Source organism: Nerophis ophidion, linkage group LG13, assembly GCF_033978795.1.
Source record: "Nerophis ophidion isolate RoL-2023_Sa linkage group LG13, RoL_Noph_v1.0, whole genome shotgun sequence".
Classification (NCBI taxonomy): Eukaryota; Metazoa; Chordata; class Actinopteri; order Syngnathiformes; family Syngnathidae; genus Nerophis; species Nerophis ophidion.
Window position 1 is genome coordinate 34,092,330 of NC_084623.1, and position 18,523 is coordinate 34,110,852.

Genomic DNA, 18,523 nt, shown 5'->3' on the forward strand with positions numbered 1-18,523 from the left:
GGTGTGCAGTCACACTGGGCCATCTGGATGCTCCCCTCTTTGCGCTACTGGCCTGCGCTCAAACAGCTCTACCGCATTAGCGCTTTGACCTATTAGTGTGTGCTGTCACATCATTGTGCAAATTTGTTGAATTAATGCAACTTTCCTGACTTTGTGGATTATTATTATTTTTACTTTGTTCAGTTTTTTTCTGTTGTAAAATCTGTTACAAGGTAGCCTTAACCAGGTGTTTATGAATGCAAAAAGGGGTTGTGGTGATGGTAAAGTAGAGAAGTTTTGTAGGTTTTCAGTTTCGACTGTGTTGCTTGCATACGCCATGCTGCCATCATTGCTTCACTTTTTATTAATGGGTTTTTATCTTGATTTTGAGTTCTGATTGGAGTTCTATGCTGCCAATTCCAATACTGATCATCCATGAGTAGGATTAGCTGATACCAAACACATGTATTAAATTTAAATTTCTCAATGTATTTATTGTGAGTGCTATTGACAATTAAACAATATAGTTGCAATATTTAACCCAGTTTTTTTTTATTCTTTTGTTACATACCATTGTTTGACTTAAACAATTTCAGTAGCTAACTGCTACTCAGTTTAATCATACTTTTTCCGAATAACATTTTAGTTTTGCTCAAATTCAAGGATAATCTTTTTTTTTTTAATCAAACCATCTGTTATTGTGTGCGCGCAGCTGTGTGTTGACAGCTTAGAAAACTTAACGAAAGCCTACAGCAAAGCCAAATTACTTGCAAAAGATGGGTAAGTAAAAGTTAAAGCTTACTTAGATTACCGACACTGGTGACTATTTACGTGCCAGATCCTGGCTTGCTCCCTGTGTGTAACGTGTTAAGCCTCATTCTCTAATGGTAATGATACTTAGGAAGATTATAAAAAATTTGTTGTTGTTTTTTAGCTGTGATGAAGGTTTATTATTAGCTTAGGGGAGCGGCTCCACACTATGTATGGAGTAGGGTTGTACCGATACCAAAATGTACCAATATGTATTCCCATACTTTTGAAAATAAAAGGGGACCACACAAACATTCATTACTTGCCTTAAAATATACACTGCAAAAAGTCAGTGTTCAAAAACACTGCCAATAGAACAAGAACATTTGGGTTGTCAAGACTTTCCAAAACAAGTCAAATTGGCTAACCTCAATGAACCCAAAAAAAACATAAAATAAGTATATTCTCACTAATAACAAGTGCACTTTTCTTGGTAGAAAAAAAGAGACCTTTTTGTTCAATATGTTGAAAAATATTCTTAAATTAAGTAAATTCTAGTGCCATTATCTTGACATGACATGCACTTGGCATTACATTTCTTGAAACCAGCAAACTTATACTAAAAACTAATTTATTGTTCTTAATGGAAAGCCAACAAGGCAACCGCTTGTTACTCTCGGAGTCTCCTAGCCTATCAGGCAAGTCGTATGGTCTAAAAATTCATTTTCCCATCGATAACATGACATCATCGCGCCAAATGCGTGCTCTTTCAGTCAATTAGTGCGCAAATATACAGCCTGGCCGGAAAAAAATGTAATTGTAATTTTGAGGAATTTACCTGAATGTGCATGAACTATTTCTGTTCAAAACTGTTTGGAATTTCACATGTTAAATGTTTAAATATTAACTGTCAGTTGGCTATACTGCGCCAGCTGTACTACTATATGAGTACATCTTTTCTCTTGTTTCATTGAAAAGTTGTTTTAATCATGAGACACAATTGTGTCAAAATCACAATTTTTTTTTTCCTGCTTGAAAAAAGAAATGATGTTAAAGTATTTTTATACTTGAGTGTTGATGACACAGCTTTGCAACAGTTGATACTCTAGTTTCAAGCATGTTTTACTCAATATAGGTCATACAATCTCAGCAACAAGCTGTAATATCTTACTGAGATCATTTAAGGCCGAATCCCTTAAAACAAGTAAAAGACTAACATAAAATCTACTTAGTGAGAAATCAAGCAAATATCACCCTTATTTGGTATATTTAAGCTTACTTAGATTTCAGTTTTTGCAGTGTATTAATGTTTGTTATTATACTCAAAGAACTATTTTAACAATTGAAATGATAATTAAAAGGTATTAAACATACTGAGCTTTTCCTATTACTCTCAAATAAAATTTTTACATATTACATATATTTATATACTGCTATAATCTTGAATAGTTTAGAGCAGAATAGAAAGCTTTATTGACATTGGATTAATGCTTCATGATTTAATTATTTTTGCCACTCTTGGTCTGTGCTTTTAGACCAATACAATAATTAGAAAATATTAAAACAATACAATGGCTGAAACTACACAGATAAAACATGTAGCAGGTAAAACACATTGTTAAAGGTAAAACACAAATTGTAGGAATTTTACATTTAGTCATTTCACTTGCATTAGTTTGCGCTACTTAAGTGGTTTTGACTGCGCTAATACTTTAGCATAAATCGTAGGAATTTGTTAAAAAATGCAGTAAGTTATTCAGTTATTGTCAAGTGTGTAAACCTCAGTCAACGTGTGCGACTATTTAGTGTGAACACCATTATTATTTTGAACTGCTTTAATTTTTTCGGGCGAGGAATTGACCAGTGCTGCACAGGTTTTTTTAATCCTCTTCTACACCAATTGACACTTTGCACTCCTCCAACTTCTGCTTGAAGACACCTCCCAGGTGCTCATTTGTTCTCAGCTTTTTACCATGTTGGAATGAGTGCTATGCGGTGCAGTTTCCCCCTCTCTACTTCACAATGTTACTGAATTTGTGGTTGGTGATGCTACTTTTGTCTTGCAGGCGAGGAAAAGAACCAAGAGACACTGCAAGATGTTGAGGATGAAGCACCGTGAGATTTTGCCACTCTCAGCCAACCATTCAACACCCCTCAACCAACCAACTCTTCACACTCCTTCCTGTTTTGTTCTCTACCCCAATGTCCCTTTCCTTGTCTCCTCCTGCTTTCTTCAACCTCTGCTACTCCAGGACCCAGCAGGGCCTTGAAGTTGACAACTTTATCTTTTCTTCTTTTTTATTTTTTGTATTAGTCCTTATGTCATTGTAAACAATACCACTTAATTCAGTCAGGAAACACAATGTCAGAAAGATGAAAAGAAAGCCCCTGTATTTGTTGTTTTTTCCCCTCCTGGTACATGTGGTTCTGAAGGTGTTCTTTGTTTTCATTATTGTAATTTTGTTTTTGCTTTTCCTCAATATTTTTATCGGTTGCTGGATGTATTGAGAATCTTTCTTAATGTAATTACAGAAATTAACTTTTATTACTGAAAATGTTGACTATTAGTTAATGGGAGCTATTTTATCTCTTGTTTTTAGTGAAATGTCACGCGAGTCATTTTAACTTTTAAATGGGCACTTTGGAGAACTGTAAGTGTCCTTTTTGTGTTGGTATTTCAGAGAACGTTGGCAAAATTTGCGATATCCAAGGGCAAAGAAGTGCTTTTACACGATAGTTATTCTGTTTTGTAGGTGTCTTTGGACTGTACTTTGTGCTAAAATACTGTAACTGTGCACACACGCCTGACAGTTGAGTCGTTGTAAGCCGTTTTGCAGTACCATATTTTCTGGACTATTAAGCGCACCGGGATATAAGGTGCACCCGCTAAATTTTAGAAGAAAAAATGTTTTCTATATTTTAGCCGCTCCGGACTATAAGCCGCAGATATGTCAGTCGTGAAATGAGTTACATACGCACAAATATTTAGTAAATGTTTTATTTACATACCTAATTGTTTTCAAACGGTGCATGTTACACAGTAAAACGGCTGATCAAGCGAAACAGAAGTCATCGTCATGCACCCACAAGCTGCAGAAGCTAGCTCTCCAATCTGTTTACCAGACTCAAAACCTCCACAGTGACGTTTTCGGGAATTTACTGACACATTTGTGAAACTGAAACCGTAGAAAAAGAATGAAATTGTTAGTTAATAATATTAATCCAGACACTTGTAAACATGTTAGCATATTGGCTTATGCTAAGGACGCTAGCTTCATTACATTACGACAGCACGTACAAATATGCATGAAAACACTCATACAGACATCACACATAGGACGGTTTAGTTAGTATATGTAGTTTGTTATACTGTAAAACTTGCAAACATTGCTTGGAGTGATGAATTAAAAAATCCATACGCCACTTGTACTTCCAGCTGGCAGCATTAAACACAAGGAAATATTGTAGATGTTCACCCCGCGGCACCTGCAGTGAGCAAACTTGTCCAAAAGATGGCACTATAAACACATTTTCAATGTCTGATTTGAGTTTAGTAAACAATGTTGAACACAAAACAGGTGAATAAAAATCCACAAATTAGCTGCACTGATTTATAAACTGCAGGGTTCAAAGCGTAGGAAAATAGCGGCTTATAGTCCGGAATTTACAGTAATTATAAAAACAATTCTAATCAGGTCACTCGTTTGAAAATTAAGTCAATTGGGCTCCGCTTCACAGAGAATTATCAAATCACAATTCATTTTTGCTGCTTCTCCCAAACTTTGTACTAGTCTCCTTTTTGATTTTTCATTGCAGTTTCCTGTGCTTTTCTTCTTGTTTTGCTGCAGTATGTGCAACTTGGAGCTGATTTGTACTACTGGATATCTAACTGGAGCCACAGATAGGGAATCTGTATTGTTCTTTCTGAAACACAGCATGGAATTAACATTAAACAATCTAAATAAAAAATTAAAAAAACGTGTGTGTTTTTTTAACGCTATGAAAAAAGACCCCGTTTATGTGGCTCAATAATATTCTGTCCTTGAGTCTGCAGTGAGTGTATGACATCATTGGAGGAAGTACTTCTACTGAGGTTGTGGGGGGCGTTGTCCCCATGGTCAGATTACCATGATAATTTATGGCTTTTTGTACAGCTTGTTGTAACCTGAAACCTGAAAACGGCGGCAAGGTTCAACTAATCCTGACTGTAACCACACTAAGACGGTTTCTACTACACTTTACAGCAGTGACTGGTTCTGTGTATTCTAAGAGAACACAAGTTGGCCTTCCAGAGGGTGTGTTGTGGTTCGATTAGGTCTAACCTGCATCTTCTAGCCTCCCCTGACTTCCTGTGGAAAGTTCTGCAGCGTGGGGAGCGATGTCACAGAAGTATTGCTGCTTTCACCAAAATAGCAAAAGTAACTGAAATATTGCAAACTTCCTCTTTCAGATAGTGTAGTTATAGATAGCTAAGGTCACTTTCAGGTGAGGTTTGCAGGATTCTATTCTAAGCAGACCTAATTCTGCATGTGTAGCAGGATCTGGTTACAGAACTCGGATGCACCGGATAAGAACTTAACAGAGGATTCCTGCACAATTTTTATTAATTTTTTTGCTGACAAATCATCCCACTGCTTCTGAAAACACAAAAAATAATTATTGGGTCTTGCTAGCGCACATACGCCACCCTCTTCATGGTGGTGAGTCTGAGTACTACAACTCCCCAGTATGATCCCCTCCGAGGTTTTATCATTGTTCCCATTGGGTTGAGGCTTTCCTTACCCTGATGTGGGGTCTGAACCGGGGGTGTCGTCGCTTGTGCAGCCCTTTGAGACATTTGTGATTTAGGGCTATATAAACTTTGATAGATTGATGATTGATATTTAGTATGACATTTGTACTGTCATGTTGAGTAGAATAAATAATTGTGTTTACAAACCTTACAAAAGCTGATGTTTCTAGTAAAACTCACAAAGATACATTATTAGACATTTTGCATGTTTGGTTTAGGAGTTCAATTTCAATTAGGGATGTCCGATAATATCGTACTGCCCATATTATCGGCCGATAAATGCTTAAAAACGTAATATCGGAAAATATCGGTATTGGTTTTAAAAATGAAATTCATGACTTTTTAAAATGCTGCTGTGTACACGGACATAAGGAGAGATACAAAGCACCAATAATGGGCCTACCGAGGATGTTGTAGTGGTTTGTGCAGCCCTTTGAGACACTAGTGATTTAGGGCTATATAAGTAAACATTGATTGATTGATTGAATAAACCTTAAAGGCTCTGGGTTTGCTTTCCAGCCAAGTCACATAATACCTCAGGGTTTTCACACCCACAAGTGAATGCAAGGCCTACTTGGTCAACAGCCATACAGGTCACACTGAGGGTGGCCGTACAAACAACTTTAACACTGGTACAAATATGCACCACAATGTGAACCCACACCAAACAAGAATGACAAACACATTTCGGGAGAACATCTGCATCGTAACACAACAGAACAAATACCCAGAACGCCTTGCAGCACTAACTATTCCGGGACGCTATGGTATACAGATCCCGCTACCTCTATCCCCCCGCCCCCCCACACACACACACTTCAACCCCGGCCCCACCCCCCCAACGCCGCCCACCTCAACCTCTTCAGAGGAGAGCATGTCCCAAATTCCAAGCTGCTGTTTTGAGGCATGTTTAAGAAAAAAAATGCACTTTGTGACTTCAATAATAAATATGGCAGTGCCGTGTTGGCATTTTTTTCCATAACTTGAGTTGATTTATTTTGGAAAATCTTGTTACATTATTTAATGCATCCAGCGGGCCATCACAACAAAATTAGGCATAATAATGTGTTAATTCCACGACTGTATATATCGGTATCGGTTGATATCGGAATCGGTAATTAAGAATTGGACAATATCGGATATCGGCAAAAAAGCCGTTATCGGACATCTCTAGTTTGAATACATTTTTTATTGCTTTTTTTCGCATTGTTTCACAAACCACGACAATAATCCTCGATCTGAACCCACATCCAGGCAAGGAAAAAACTCCAAAAGCCTAAGCTGAGAAAAAGAAGAAACCTTGGGAATGGGCCGCAGACGTATGGACTCCAACTCCTGGCTGAGTAGTACAATTGTTGGATTTGTACATGAATAGTTGTGTCCGTTAGGTAGCCAGCAGGGTAGTAGGGGGACAAGTCAACACAGACATAACCAACTGATGCATAGAAGAGTGGTCCACCCAGGGTCACGATTTGAAACAGCTAGCAGGTCTTCCAGACCGGTACCTCTCCCGAGATTATTCGTGACCACCTTGTATCCTCTCCATGCATGGAATGGAGGGCAGAAAAGAGAGACAGCAGGTCAATTGGTCTAAACAGGATCTATCCAGAAGCTAGAGTATATAAATGAGTTTTATGGCGGGACTTAAAAGCTCCTTCTGGGGGCGGCCGTATAGAAAACGCTATAGAGCCTGCAGTCTTTTTTTGGACTCTGGGAATGACTAATAAATTGGCATTTTCGGAACGCAGATTAAAGCCGGAACATACAGCATCATACAATCAGCAAGATAAGAGGCTGCTAGACCGGTAAGTATTTTAAATGTAACAAACAAAACCTTAAAATTGCATTTTAAGTGTACAGGGAGCCAGTGCAGGTGTAATATGATCAAACTTTCTTGTTCTTATTGAAAGTTTCGTAGCCGCATTTTGTACAAACTGTAATCTTTTAATGCTAGACATAGCGAGACCGCGAAATAATACGTTACTGTAATCAAGATGAGACCTAATGAACGCATGAATAAAGATTTTAGAGTTGGTGGTGGACAAAACGGAACACATTTAAGCGATATTACGGAGATGAAAGAAGGCTGTTTTAGTAACACTCTTAACCCTTGTGTAATGTTCATATTGTTGTTACTCAGTCAGTGTTTGTGGGTCTGATGGACCTGTTGCAAAGCGAAAGCCATTTATCAACAACATCCAGAAATGCCACCGGCTTCTCTGGGCCTGATATCATCTAAGATGGACTAATGTAAAGTGGAAAAGTGTTCTATGGTCAGACGAGTCCACATTTCAATTTGTCTTTGGAAATATTCGACATCGTGTCATCTGGACCAAAGGGGAAGCGAACCATCCAAACTGTTATCGACGCAAAGTTCAAAACCCAGCATCTGTGATGGTATGGGGGTACATTAGTGGCCAAGGCATGGGTAACTTACACATCTCTGAAGGCACTATTAATGCTGAAAGGTACATACAGGTTTTGGAACAACATATGCTGCCATCTAAGCGCCTTCTTTTTCATGGACGCCCCTGCTTATTTCACCAAAACAATGCCAAACCACAATTAGCAGGTGTTACAACAGCGTGGCTTCGTAAAAAAAGAGTGCGGGTACTTTCCTGGCCCGCCTGCAGTCCAGACCTGTCTCCCATCAAAAATGTGTGGCGCATTATGAAGCGTAAAATACGACAGCGGAGACCCCGGCCTGTCGAACGACTGAAGCGCTACATAAAACAAGAATGGGGAAGAATTCCACTTTCAAAGCTTCAACAATTAGTTTCCTCAGTTCCCAAACGTTTATTGAGTGTTGTTAAAAGAAAAAGTGATGTAACACAGTGGTGAACATGTCATTTCCAAACTACTTTAGCACATCTTGCAGCCATGAAATTCTAAGTTATTATTATTTGCAAAAAAAAGTTTGTACTGCTTCCCCTTCCTGAGGCGGCGGATGGTGGTCCAGAACCGCTTCGAAGCCGTCCGGAAGTCGTTTTCTATGGCCTCCCCGAACTCCTCCCATGTCCGAGTTTTTGCCTCCGCGACTGCTGAAGCTGCACACCGCTTGGCCTGTCGGTACCCGTCCACTGCCTCCGAAGTCCTATGAGCCAAAAGAACCCGATGGGACTACTTCTTCAGCTTGACGGCATCCCTCAGCGCTGGTGTCCACCAACGAGTTCTAGCATTACCGCCCCGACAGGCACCAACTACCTTGCAGCCACAGCTCCAATCGGCCGCCTCGACAATAGAGGTGTGGAACATGGCCCACTCGGACTCAATGTCCAGCACATCCCTCGTGACATGTTCAAAGTTCTTCCGGAGGTGGGAATTGAAAATCTCTCTGACAGGAGACTCTGCCAGACGTTCCCAGCAGACCCTCACAATGCGTTTGGGCCTGCCAGGTCTATCCGGCATCCTCCCCCACCATCGCAGCCAACTCACCACCAGGTGGTGATCGGTAGAAAGCTCCGCCCCTCTCTTCACCCGAGTGTCCAAAACATGAGGCCGCAAATCCGATGACACAACTACAAAGTCGATCATGGAACTGCGGCCTAGGGTGTCCTGGTGCCAAGTGCACATATGGACACCCTTATGTTTGAACATTGTGTTTGTTATGGACAATCTGTGATGAGCACAAAAGTCCAATAACAAAACACCACTCGGGTTTAGATCCAGGCAGCCATTCTTCCCAATCACGCCTCTCCAGGTTTCATTGTCGTTGCCAACATGAGCGGTGAAGTCCCCCAGCAGAACAAGGGAATCACCCGGGGGAGCACTTTCCAGTACTTCCTCGAGTGTACCCAAAAAGTGTGGGTACTCTGAACTGCTGTTTGGTGCTTAAGCACAAATAACAGTCAGGACCCGTCCCCCCACCAGAAGGCGGAGGGAGGCTACCCTATCATCCACTGGGTTGAACTCCAACGTCCAGGCTTCGAGCCGGGGGTTGCCACCCCAGCCTGTCGCCTCTCACTGCTGGCAACGCCAGAGTGAAAGAGAGTCCAGTCACTCTCTAGGAAAGTGGTTCCAGAGCCCTTGCTGTGCGTCGAAGTGAGTCCGACTATATCCAACCGGAATTTCTCTACTTCGCGCACTAGCTTAGGCTCCTTCCCCCCCAGTGAGCTGACGTTTCACGTCCCAAGAGCTAGCTTCTGTAGCCGAGGATCGGACCGCCAAGTGCCCTGCCTTCGGCTGCCGCCCAGCTCACAATGCACCCGACCTTTATGGCCCCTGCTATGGGTGGTGAGCCCATTGGAGGGGTGACCCACGTTGCCTCCTCGGGCCCGGCTCCAGAGGAGGGCCCCGGTGACCCACGTCTGGGCGAGGGAAATCTGAGTCCTTTGTTCGTGTTCATCATAGAGGTCTTCGAGCTGCTCTTTGTCTGGTCCCTCACCTGGAACCAGTTTGCCTTGGGAGACCCTACCAGGGAGTTTAAAGCCCCCGGACAACATAGCTCCTAGGATCATTGGGACACACAAACTCCTCTACCACGGTAAGGTGGCAGCTCAGAGAGGAGATGTTCATAAATATCTTGTCTTTGTAGTGCATTCAACTGAATATGGGTTGAAAAGGATTTGCAAATCATTGTATTCCGTTTATATTTACATCTAACATAATTTCCTAATTCATATGGAAACAGGGTTTGCACATCCTGTAAGTATATATGTAATTTATTAACAGGCACATTTGTTATAACATATAATATTTACGTATTTTAGGCATACACGGCCTATTCATTTCAAAAACACAACACATTTGCTTTTTTTTTTTGCTTCATCACTGATTATTACTCACTGCAGTCTTCATGGAGCCAACAAACATAATAAAAATCACTCACTGTACAAGGTCTGCTGTCATTAGGATGCCGACTGATAGGATGTTCATATAGTTTCTTCGAAATAAAAAATGTTTCATAATCCTCGCAAAGAAACGGGATGAAGTTTGGGGGGATGAAAGCAAACGGCTTTTGTGTCGTCCTCGCCAGTTTCGTGTCCTAAATGGCTGTCAAAGTGTACCAACTTGTCGGAATACCTACTCAGGGTTCTTCTGTCTAATTGAAATGCAGGATTTTTGATCTACAATAAATATTATAGGGAGCAAAGAAGCAGCTAACCATTCGATGATGTAGAGAGACACGCTAGTATTCACGGCACCACTCTAAATAGTTTGTCTGCGTGAGCACATATAATAACAAAATCACTAATACTTGCTTAATATTCATGTCACGAAATGTAAATGGAGTATTGTTGGCGCTCTTTGGATGTTTTTTTGGGGGATTTTATGGGCGGATTAACCCCGCGACCCCGAAAGGGAATAAGCGGTAGAAAATGGATGGATGGATGGATTAGTGGAACTCCCATTGGCTGACTTTTATCTACTTGTATTTACAAAACGTACAACATCCGTCGTCATGTCTTTCATAATGATTGTGAACTGTAGGCAAAACTCCCCCCAGAAGTGCAGTTCCCCTCTAAGACTAAGCGCAGTGTACTTCAAAATGTTAAAGGGGAACATTATCACAATTTCTGAAGGGTTAAAACCAATAAAAATCAGTTCCCAGTGGCTTATTTTATTTTTCTAAGTTTTTCTCAAAATTTTACCCACCACGCAATATCCTGAAAAACGGCTTCAAAGTGCCTGATTTTAACCGTCGTTATATCCTGTGACGTCACTGCGTGAAGCCAAAGGAGACAAACATGGCGGATAGCACAGAAAGGTATAGCATAGTAGCTCGGATTCAGACTCGGATTTCAGCGGCACAAGCGATTCAACAGATTACGCATGTATTGAAACGGATGGTTGGAGTGTGGAGGCAGATAGCGAAAACGAAATTGAATAAGAAACTAAAGCTATTGAGCCATATCACGACAGACAGCGACACGGGAGGAAGCGGGGACGAATTCAGCGATCAGCTTCTAACCAACGATTGGTATGTGTTTGTTTGGCATTAAATGTGGGTGGAGGGAAAGGCTGGATGCAAATATAGCTACAAATGAGGCATAATGATGCAATATGTACATACAGCTAGCCTAAATAGCATGTTAGCATCGATGAGCTTGCAGTCATGCTGTGACCAAAAATGTCTGATTAGCACACTCCACATAAGTCAGTAACATCAACAAACCTCACCTTTGTGATTTCGTTGACTTTATCGTTGGAAATGCATCTGCTGAGTGTCGCAGGATATCCACTCATTCTTGCCATCTCTGTCGTAGCATAGCTGTCGTCGGTACAGTGTGCAGAACAAACGAGGGACTTTCGCATCTTTTGACCACTGTTGCAACTTGAATCCGTCTATGTTCGAGTTGTCACACCCTCCGACAACACACGAACGAGGCATAATGTCTCCAAGGTACAGAAAACAGTCGAAAAAACAGAAAATAACAGAGCTGATTTGACTTGGTGTGTGTAATGTGTTTGAAAAAATGGCGGATTGCTTCCTATTGTGACGTCACGGGTGAAAGGTCATTGCTCCGACAGCGAACAATTGAAAGGCGTTTCAATCGCCAAATTCACCCTTTTAGAGTTTGGAAATCGGTTAAAAAAACATATGGTCTTTTTTCTGCAACATCAAGGTATATATTGACGCTTACATAGGTCTGGTGATAATGTTCCCCTTTAAGTGCACTAACCAGGCAGCCCAAATTAGCAGCAGCAGTCTTATCAGGTTTATGGTCTGTATTTAATCAGGAAATGTGCAGATTCAGTGATTTTTACCACAAAAACTTAGACTTCCTTTTTTTTGTCATTCAAATTTGAACTTTACAGTACAGATAAGAACAACAATTTGTTGCATTAGCTCGTTGTAGTGCAGATAAAAAAGCAATAAGGTGCAGATATAAATAAATAGATTACTGTACAGATGAATATATTACACTTTTGCATATACATCCACGTTAATGGATGTATATTATATTGACTTTATATTCCAGCGAGTTAATCTGTTTTTGGGGGATTATGATAAAAAGATGAACATTGTAATCATGTAATTGTCATTTCCAGGAAGTGCACAACAACATTAATGGATTTGGAGCAGCCTTTCACAGGAAAACTATCAGTACAAAGTAGACTTACTGAATTTGTTAGGTAAAAATTTGTCCAAGACAGTATACAACAACCGGGGCAAACTTTTGTCGTAGGAAAGCAAATGGGCGTTACGCCCATTTTAAGTAATAAAGATTACACACAGAGTCAGAAAAAAGAACAAAAATAGCATCTGCCCTCTGGTCCTAATGATGTCACCACATCCAGGACTTTAAACCGACAAAAACATCCCTTTGAATATTTGAAATGATTATTGGTCGTTTTATAATAAGGCTAAATTAGCATTCTGTCGTTGCTTGTACTAATTTTGATTGGTTATCTCTTTGTGTCAAGTAACAATCTTGTTTATCTTGGAAAACCATTCAGACTATGTGTTCCTATTTAAAAATAGAACAGGGCAGAGCAGAGTCAATGTGTGTGTGTGTGTGTGTGTGTGTGTGTGTGTGTGTGTGTATGTGTGTGTGTGTATGCATGCATTTGTGTCAAGGCCACAGCTTTCCTGTTGATGCCAGGCTGTCAAGAATGCCTCCAGTCAGGGTCATAGGTCAAAGGATGTGTGTAACTGTTATTTCCCATCACTGATATCATGTGTCATGGAAGACTGGTTGCGTCGCACATTTTCACAGCTGTGCACTGTAAAATATCATGTACATCAGTAGGCTTTAAAATAACTTCTTATGTGAAGATGGAAAATGTGCAATTATGACACATATATAGGATGGCAGATACAGCAGTATCTTGGTATCGATCTGATAACAAGTATTTAATACAGGGCCAGTATTGTCGACACCTTGAAATATATGCCTTAATTTTGTAAGATTGGAATATTGTCACGCGATGCCGATACTACAAATCCAGTTTCCATATGAGTTGGGAAATTGTGTTAGATGTAAATATAAACAGAATGCAATGATTTGCAAATCATTTCCAACCCATATTCAGTTGAATATGCTACAAAGACAACATATTTGATGTTCAAACTTATAAACTTTACTGTTTTTTGCAAATAATAAATAACTTTCATGGATGCAACATGTGCCAAAGAAGTTGGGAAAGGGCATGTTCACCACTGTGTTACATCACCTTTTCTTTTAACAACACTTTAATAAACATTTGGGAACTGAGGAAACTAATCGTTGAAGCTTTGAAAGTGGAATTCTTTCCCATATTTGTTTTATGTAGAGTTTCAGTTGTTCAACAGTCCGGGGTCTCCGCTGTCGTATTTTACGCTTCATAATGCGTCACACATTTTTGATGGGAGACAGGTCTGGACTGCAGGCGGGCCAGGAAAGTACCCACACTCTATTTTACGCAGCCTCACTGTTGTAACACTTTTCTTGCTGAAATAAGCAGGGGCGTCCATGATAACATTGCTTGGATGACAACATATGTTGCTCCAAAACCTGTATGGACCTTTCAGCATTAATGGTGCCTTCACAGATGTGTAAGTTACCCATGCCTTGGGCATTAATACACCCCCATACCATCACAGATGCTGGCTTTTGAACTTTGCGCCTATAACAATCGGAATGGTTCTTTTTCTCTTTGTTCTGGAGGACACCACGTCCTCTGTTTCCAAATATAATATGAAATGTGGACTCGTCAGACCACAGAACACCTTTCATATTTGCATCAGTCCATCTTAGGTGAGCTCGGGCCCAGCCAAGCCGGCGGCGTTTCAGGATATTGTTGATAAATGGGTTTGGGTTTGCATAGTAGAGTTTTAATATGCACTTACAGATGTAGCGACCAACTGTAATTACTGACAGTGGTTTTATGAAGTGTTCCTGAGCCCATGTAGTGATATCCTTTACACAATGATGTCAGTTTTTTGATGCAATACCGCCTGAGGGATCGAAGGTCCGTAATATCATTGCTTACGTGCAGTGATTTCTCCAGATTCTCTGAACCATTTGATGATTTTACGGACCGTAGATGGTAAAATCACTAAATTCCTTGCAATAGCTCGTTGAGAAATGTTGTTCCAAAACTGTTCGACACTCTGCTTACCAAGTGGTGACCCTCGCCCCATCCTTCTTTGTGAATTACTTAGCATTTCATGGAAGCTGCTTTTATACCCAATCATGGAACCCAACTGTTCCCAATTAGCCTTCACACCTGTGGGATGTTCCATATAAGTGTTTGATGAGCATTTCTCAACTTTACCAGTATTTTTTTTTTCACCTTTACCAACTTCTTTGTCACGTGTTGCTGGCATCCAATTCTAAAGTCAATGATTTTTTGCAAAAAAAAATGTTTATCAGTTTGAACATCAAATATGTTGTCTTTGCAGCATATTTTACTGAATATGGGTTGAAAATGATTCGCAAATCATTGTATTCCGTTTATATTTACATCCAACACAATTTCCCAACTCTTATGGAAACAGGGTTTGTACTTATATGTATATATAAACAGATATATACATATATATGAACATATATATACATTTATACGTGAACATACATATATGTATATATATATACATATATATACATACATATGTGTATATATGTAAATATATATACATGTATATGTATATATATAAATATATACATACATATACTGTATGTATATATACATGAATATGTATATATACATATATATGTATATATATGTATATATACATATGTATACATACATACATTATAGATATATATATCCATTATTTTAATACATATTATATATATATATATGATATGATATTAAAATAATGGATTTTTGTAATTAATGATTAATACAATTGGATATTAGGAGTATGTGAAAATTCAACTTCTACTTTTTTACTTCCATGACGACCTTCTCAAAGTTTGGTAATCAATCAGAAATATATCTGATTGATCTGTGCTCATTTCGAAATAAAATTCATGGTCATTGATGTGATCTACTCACATTGTCCACCCTGCAGCAATTAGACTGCCAGCTATTTACAACAAAGCAGTCGACACACCGCAGGCCACATTGCTTAGTAACTTGTGACGTCTCGCGGGCTAAACTGAAGTCGTTGGCCCGTGTTTGGTTTGGACACACCTGGCTTTGGGTAAATTTTTTAACATACTGCTGCATCGTGACTGTCCCACGGCGCGGACAGACAAGAACGCTGCGAGGCAGACGGTTCCGGAAGGTCAAGTCGGTGATGTTTATTTAACCAGGTGGAGATGTTTATATTTTCTGTCACAGAGACCGACAAATGCCATGGCTGTCTTTTCCTCCTAGGAGCTGTCCTCACGTTACTGTCACATGTGCGCTGTGTTGTGTCCAGGTCCCCCCCCCCAAGACTTTGCACTCCAGTCAGGAAGAGTCTTTTCTTAGTTTTACACGGCGCGGGTGCCAACACGCGCCTTTGCCTTGTGTCTGCGAAGGGAAGTTGTTTCTTTAGCGCACACTTGCGTCAAAGAGCACACAGTCACTATACAGGGCGGGGTGGGGAATTCATACCACAGGATGCTACTTCTAGGAGGAAACCCTCTTCTGACTTGCTGTGTGTATATGTATGTGTGTGTATGTATGCATGTGTGTGTGTATGTATGCATGTGTGTGTGTATGTATGCATGTGTGTGTGCAACGCCATCAATTATCCAAAAGGAGGAAATGGGATGAACTCCCTTCTCGGGTATTCCGGGATCATATTTTTTTTCCCCCTCAAACGTCTCCTTTCAACACATAAATGTGAAACTGCACACAGCAGTCAGCCTTGCAAGACACACATCCTCTGCCTGTGACATCCATCTTGCGCTCCATATCCTCCCTGTGCTCCCTCGGCCCGAGTGCTAACATCCTCTGGTGGTAGCGAGGGGAAGCCGGCCCTCAGTGTGACTCCCTACTCTACAGAAGGTAACACGCCTCACTCACACTTTGCTTTTTTCCCCCCCACCTTTAAACAGTGATTTTTGCAATGCATTTTTTTCAGCTCCGAGGCCAGGATTTGGAGACGTGGGTCTTCGCTTTTCAGGGGAGTTCATTAAGTTAGTTTAGAGGTAAATCATAAAAAGGCACGATGATGGAGCTGAGGATCAAGCTGATCCCAACAGGGGAGATCATCCTGTCGCCGGGGAAAAATGGGGAAAACTACTGCCACCACTGCAAGGTCAGTTCACACGCTGTCGTCGGATCGCGGGCCGGGTCGAGTGGCGGACTTTTTCTCTTTTTGAGAATTTTATCGACATCTTAAAGAAGTGAATCCATGTCATGCTTTAAAAAGGCAAATGCATGGCACAAAAAGCCAAAAGGTCTATTACAGTGGTTCTCAAACGGGTGTACGTGTACCCCTGGGGGTACTTGAAGGTATGGCAAGGGGTACGTGAGATTTTTTTTTAAATATTCTGAAAATAGCAACAATTCAAAAATCCTTTATAAATATATTTATTGAATAATACTTCAACAAAATATGAATGTAAGTTTATAAACTGTGAAAAGAAATGCAACAATGCAATATTCAGTGTTGACAGCTAGATTTTTTGTGGACATATTCCATAAATATTGATGATAAAGATTTCTTTTTTTGTGAAGAAATGTTTAGAATTAAGTTCATGAATCCAGATGGATCTCTATTACAATCCCCAAAGAGGGCACTTTAAGTTGATGATTACTTCTATGTGTAGAAATCTTTATTTATAATTGAATCACTTGTTTATTTTTCAACACGTTTTTAGTTATTTTTATATCTTTTTTTCCCAAATAGTTTAAGAAAGACCACTACAAATGAGCAATATTTTGCACTGTTATACAATGTAATAAATCACAAACTGATGACATAGTGCTGTATTTTATTTCTTTATCTCTTTTTTTCAACCAAGAATGCTTTGCTCTGTTGAGGGAGAACTTGAATTAAAAAAATGTTCACAGGGTGTACATCACTGAAAAAAGGTTGAGAACCACTGCTCGATTCCATATTCGTCACATTTGATACATTCAAAAATAAAAATTATATAACCTGTAACATGTATATTAAATTTTTTGTTAAAGAAATGGATAAATTATGTACATGTATACAGTGGGGCAAAAAAGTAGTTAGTTAGCCACCGATTGTGCAAGTTCTCCCACTTAAAATGATGACAGAGGTCTGTAATTTTCATCATAGGTACACTTCAACTGTGAGAGACAGAATGTGAAAAAAAAATCCAGGAATTCACATTGTAGGAATGTTAAAGAATTTATTTGTAAATTATGGTGGAAAATAAGTATTTGGTCAACCATTGAAAGCTCTCACTGATGGAAGGTTTTGGCTCAAAATCTCACGATACATGGCCCCATTCATTCTTTCCTTAACACGGATCAATCGTCCTGTCCCCTTAGCAGAAAAACAGCCCCAAAGCATGATGTTTCCACCCCAATGCTTCACAGTAGGTGTGGTGTTCTTGGGAAGCAATTCAGTATTCTTCTTCCTCCAAACACGACGAGTTGAGTTTATACCAAAATGAATACATGGATGATACAGCAGAGGATTGGGAGAATGTCATGTGGTCAGATGAAACCAAAATATAACTTTTTAGGATAAACTGAACTTGTCGTGTTTGGAGGAAGAAAAATGCTGATTTGCATCCCAAGAACACCACACCTACTGTGAAGCATGGGGGTGGAAACATCATGCTTTGGGGCTGTTTTTCTGCTAAGGGGACAGGACGATTGATCCCCGTTAAGGAAAGAATGAATGGGACCATGTATCGTGAGATTTTGAGCCAAAACCTCCTTCCATCAGTGAGAGCTTTGAATGATTGACCAAATACTTATTTTCCACCATAATTTACAAATAAAGTCTTTACAATTCCTACAATGTGAATTCCTGGATTTTTTTTCACATTCTGTCTCTCACAGTTGAAGTGTACCTATGATGAAAATTACAGACCTCTGTCATCATTTTAAGTGGGAGAACTTGCACAATCGGTGGCTGACTAAATACTTTTTTACCCCACTGTACATGTCAGATGATTTGAAAAACAAAATATACAAAAAATGGAGTAGAGTGGG

At 39.9% G+C, this 18,523-nt stretch overlaps 2 protein-coding genes across 2 annotated transcripts in view; both read left to right on the top strand.

Moving 5' to 3' along the window:
• The window catches only part of ywhae1 (tyrosine 3-monooxygenase/tryptophan 5-monooxygenase activation protein, epsilon polypeptide 1), a 37,095-nt gene extending 32,388 nt beyond the window's left edge, over positions 1 to 4,707 (top strand). Inside the window, exon 6 of the mRNA XM_061918820.1 lies at positions 2,796 to 4,707. Within this exon, the coding sequence (XP_061774804.1) occupies positions 2,796 to 2,848 (53 nt within the window). The 3' untranslated portion in view covers positions 2,849 to 4,707. The remainder of the gene's footprint in view (positions 1 to 2,795) is intronic.
• Positions 4,708 to 16,057: 11,350 nt separating this feature from the next.
• LOC133564478 (unconventional myosin-Ic-like) overlaps positions 16,058 to 18,523 on the top strand; it is a 134,537-nt gene continuing 132,071 nt past the window's right edge. Inside the window, exons 1-2 of the mRNA XM_061918821.1 lie at positions 16,058 to 16,390; positions 16,467 to 16,643. Coding sequence (XP_061774805.1) covers positions 16,554 to 16,643 — 90 coding nt within the window. The 5' untranslated portion in view covers positions 16,058 to 16,390; positions 16,467 to 16,553. The remainder of the gene's footprint in view (positions 16,391 to 16,466; positions 16,644 to 18,523) is intronic.